At 37.8% G+C, this 4,095-nt stretch overlaps 1 protein-coding gene across 1 annotated transcript; it reads right to left on the reverse strand.

Moving 5' to 3' along the window:
* Positions 1 to 1,644: 1,644 nt before the first annotated feature.
* Positions 1,645 to 3,826, reverse strand: LOC126161240 (piggyBac transposable element-derived protein 4-like). The gene is made up of 4 exons (XM_049916981.1): positions 3,716 to 3,826; positions 2,817 to 2,933; positions 1,971 to 2,759; positions 1,645 to 1,749 (listed from the first exon to the last, which is right to left on the reverse strand). The coding sequence occupies exons 1-4, from the start codon at positions 3,824 to 3,826 to the stop codon at positions 1,645 to 1,647; spliced, it is 1,122 nt and encodes a 373-aa protein (XP_049772938.1).
* Between the last annotated feature and the right edge of the window lie 269 nt (positions 3,827 to 4,095).

A 4,095-nucleotide genomic window follows, 5' to 3' on the forward strand; every position in this document is an offset into this window, starting at 1 on the left:
GCCGGTGTTAAAAAATCCGCTAGATATGTAAAATAACGGCCACTAAAAATCCGCTGGATGTCGCTAAACTTTGTTAAGGGCAAAGATATGTCATCGGGCGGGGGGGGGGGGGGGAGAATTATTATATTTATTTTCAGCTCTTGGGTATTGCCAGACAATAATGTACTACAACGCCTACAACATATTTTTAGTGGTCCTATTTTGCTTTTATTCCAGCGATATTTTAGAAACTTGGCATGAAACACTACAAATCACATTAATTTGTTGATAAATGGTACTGAAAGTTTATTATTTTCAACAACAAAATTAGTGTAGCATATGCACAGTTCGAAAAATCTGAAAAAAATTAAGTTTGTAAACAAAGCCATTAATGTTCCACTCAATTGAAATTATTCGTGTCTCAAGCTTCCGATCTGAAAAGACAAAATGAAAAGTATGCTTTTAGCTATTAAAATTCTGTAGCTGAAACTATGTACATGAGATTATTAATAAAATAAAGTACATACACTGTGACATTTTAAACGTGTTACATTGAAAGCCCAAATAATGTAGCTACTCATAACTCCAACTTTTATTTTGAAACAAACCCTGAAATCGCGGAAAAAATCGGCTGTTTCACATAAAAAGACCAATGCCACTCAAAAAATATATGGAATAGCTATTTTTTTGAGATTTTCACGGCTGGTCCCATAGCAGAAGTTGTTCGCAATGATGAGTATCTTCGATTCGACTTCTGATGCAACATGTCACGATGGATATATTACGCTGCACTTTCATGAAAGAAAATATAGGTATTAGCTGAATGCTTTTACCTAACTTTCAGAATCATGTAAGAAGTCTCCAGGATCATAAATTGCGTTAACCCTCTCGTGGTTCTTACTCATTTCTTTTAGAATTTATTATGGTACCTCAGCTGTTACAGTCTTATTTGACTCAAAATTACAAATATGCCTTTGAATAATTTTTAACTTGAACCATTTTCTCAAAAAAAGAAAAAAAGTGGGAGGCATACGTCCCACTGATCATTTCTGGAACCGATTTTCCTCACAATGAAGTTACTACAAATTAGTGTAAAATTTATGAACAAGGCTTATTTGCACCAATATTTAACATTAATGTATTTTAAATTAAATGTAACTCATTTTTGCTAATATGCAAACATGTGGTATACTTTATTATTTCCAACAAAAAATACATTTTGCTACTTAGTGAATATTACTTACATTCCGTGAAATTTTGGAAAGCAAGGTGAAATACAAAGTGGCACATTACAGGATGAACAAACATATTTTGTTCGTTTTTCAGTGTCTTTTGTGCTGCAAAACCTACACCGCCTCCTGGTCTTTTGCTCCTTGGGGATATGAGACCCGACATTCATAAGTCGTATTTCCTGTGGCTCTGCAGTGACACTGGACTCACATTCGGGAGGACGACGGTTCAATCACGCGTCCGGCCATCCTGATTTAGGTTTTCCGTGATTTCCCTAAATCACTTTAGGCAAATGCTGGGATGGTTCCTCTGAAAGGGCACAGCCGACTTCCTTCCCCATCCTTCCCTAATCCGATGAGACCGATGACCTCGCTGTCTGGTCTCCTTCCCCGAAACCAACCAACCAACCAACCAACTGCAGTGACACCTCTTTTGCTAGAACAGAAAGCAGGTGATGGGCCCTTCGTCATTCTTGATGAAAATCCATTTATCATCTGCCTTGCTAGCCTCATTCGATATGACAGCTGGTTTGCGCTTCGTCTTGACAGTCGAAATAGTACATAAGAGTTGACAATGGCTAAGCCAACAAAAAAATAAAATAGTCGGTGCCACCATTTTACTGATCGCCTGCGAACTACATACCTTTCTCGTAGCTGGTCAAAACGATCTACTCCACCCATAGTACTATTATAAACATGTACTACTTCAGGACATGAAATGCTGATTGTGGATCCATCTTTCAATTTTCTTTTGATGAATACAACATCCTTAGGATTATGTGCTGTGGAAAGGAGACAGACTGCTTTGCTATCTTGCCACTTAACAGCAGCAACACCAGATTTGACAGCAGATGTAAACTCTCCACGGTTTAGACTTGGTAATTTACTCGCCAAAAATGGAGGTAGGCCTTTTCTGTTTCCTCTGACGGTACCACAGCTATAAAACCCCCATTTTCTCAGTTTATTGGAATTAAAGAATGTTTTACAGAGTTCCAGCACTACTCTTTCACACATTTGGCAATCTTTGAATTCCCCTCTACTGGTAGCAGATTTTCCTGTGTAGACATCAAAATTTGAAATAAAACCTGTGTTTGCATCAGCAAGGCACCAAATTTTGTAACCTCTTTTTACGGGTTTCATGGGCACGTACTGTTTCAGTCTTGTACTTCCTTTGAATGCAACCATTGACTCATCAACTGCAAGTGAAGTAGAAGGGTGATATACTTTCAAACAGCTTTTGTTTAGGGCTGAGATAAGTGGTCTGATTTTGTACAACTTGTCATAACCAGGATAGTTTGTTGCTGGCTGAAACGAATTATCATTGCAGTGACCGTTTTCTATTATTTTCTTATAGCGAGCAAGTGTCATAACATTCGATACTGCATTTACATTTAGATATGGGTCTGAGCTCCAGTAACTGGCTGCTTCAGGTAATTGATGAATACCCATTAGTATGATCATACCCAGAAAAGCTTTTAGTTCCTGAACTGTGAGTTCCCTCCACTGTGCACTATTCTTCTGTTTGGCATACAAATTTGTTTGAAAGCAGATCTGTTGCAGCATCGAATCATCAAATAATTTTTCAAAATACACAAGTTAACTGTCTACCAAAGCAAAATTTACTATTGGTTTTGGGTCGAACACTAAGGGTAAATTTAGTTCTTCAAAGTGAGTTACATAATCATCCCAGTGAGAATCGGTAAATGCACCAGTTTCATCATCTTGCTAAAAATTCACTCCACTTTCACTCGCAACACTGATTTTTTCATCTATCAACGAATCTAGTTGCACATCGTTGTTGACAATCTGTTCCTTATAATTGTGTGTCCATGTTTCTAATGGTGTGCTTGGAGTAGACAAATGATCATGAGATGAAAAAACCTCCTCTAGATCATCATCATCAGCTTCAATGTCCGATTCTTCTGAATTATCTGGCAATGAAAATAAAAAAAAATCCAGGATCTCGCTGTCTCGCCGCTTCTGCATAAAGTAACAATAATATGTCTTAGTTCTAAACCACATACCGTACTTTTACTAGCACAAAATGTTACAGAAAAAAACTCTTTCTCTGAAATATAAGTCCTACAACATCCTAACATAAAGGAACTATAGGGTCACACAATCGTTAATGGGACACATGTGTCCCACTAATTGTAACTACTCTAAAAAGTATTTTAGAAGTAAAATACTTTTTAGAAAGTGTAGTTGTTATTTGTAAATATCTAAGAAATTGAAAATAGCAAAAATACTTACTTCGGACATTTTTAGTAGTCAGAAGACGCCTGAAACTGTCTAGAGACACAAGAAATTGATGTTTTGGCGCGGACTCACGCGACAACGCACTGCAACAGTCACCGCCTTCTATGGACTGAGAATTTCAGTGCCTAGATTTTTTCAGAGTTCAGAAGAGCTGCCAACAGATGGCAGGACTGAGCAGAAATATGCAACTCGCTTCCCAGTGTTTTAAATAAGGCCCAAAATTAGTGGGACATATGTGTCCCAGCAACCACGAAAGGGTTAACTGAAGGAGAAGTTGAAGCCTCTCCAGTTTCTCTTGGTCTTCCTTTGCCGTCTTGGTTAATAACATCTTCTGGGAGATCATAAGTCGAGCAACTCATGTTTTTAATCTTGAGTTTGTTTCTGACGAGAAGAAGAGAATTTACAGTTTGTTCAGAAAGTCTGTTCCGAAGCTTATTTTTCACAGTATTCGTGGAGCTAAACGCCCTTTCTACTTTGGCGTTTGAATGTGGTAAAGGTAGAACAGCAATAGCGAAATCACTTAAATCCTGGAAGGTGTTTATTCCAATCGCATTTTTATATTCGGCTACTTTAGCCCAAAAGCTCATAGTGTCCCCGTTTAGCGGATTCCAATGAACGAAGTGAATAG

Source organism: Schistocerca cancellata, chromosome 2 (assembly GCF_023864275.1).
Source record: "Schistocerca cancellata isolate TAMUIC-IGC-003103 chromosome 2, iqSchCanc2.1, whole genome shotgun sequence".
NCBI lineage: Eukaryota > Metazoa > Arthropoda > Insecta > Orthoptera > Acrididae > Schistocerca > Schistocerca cancellata.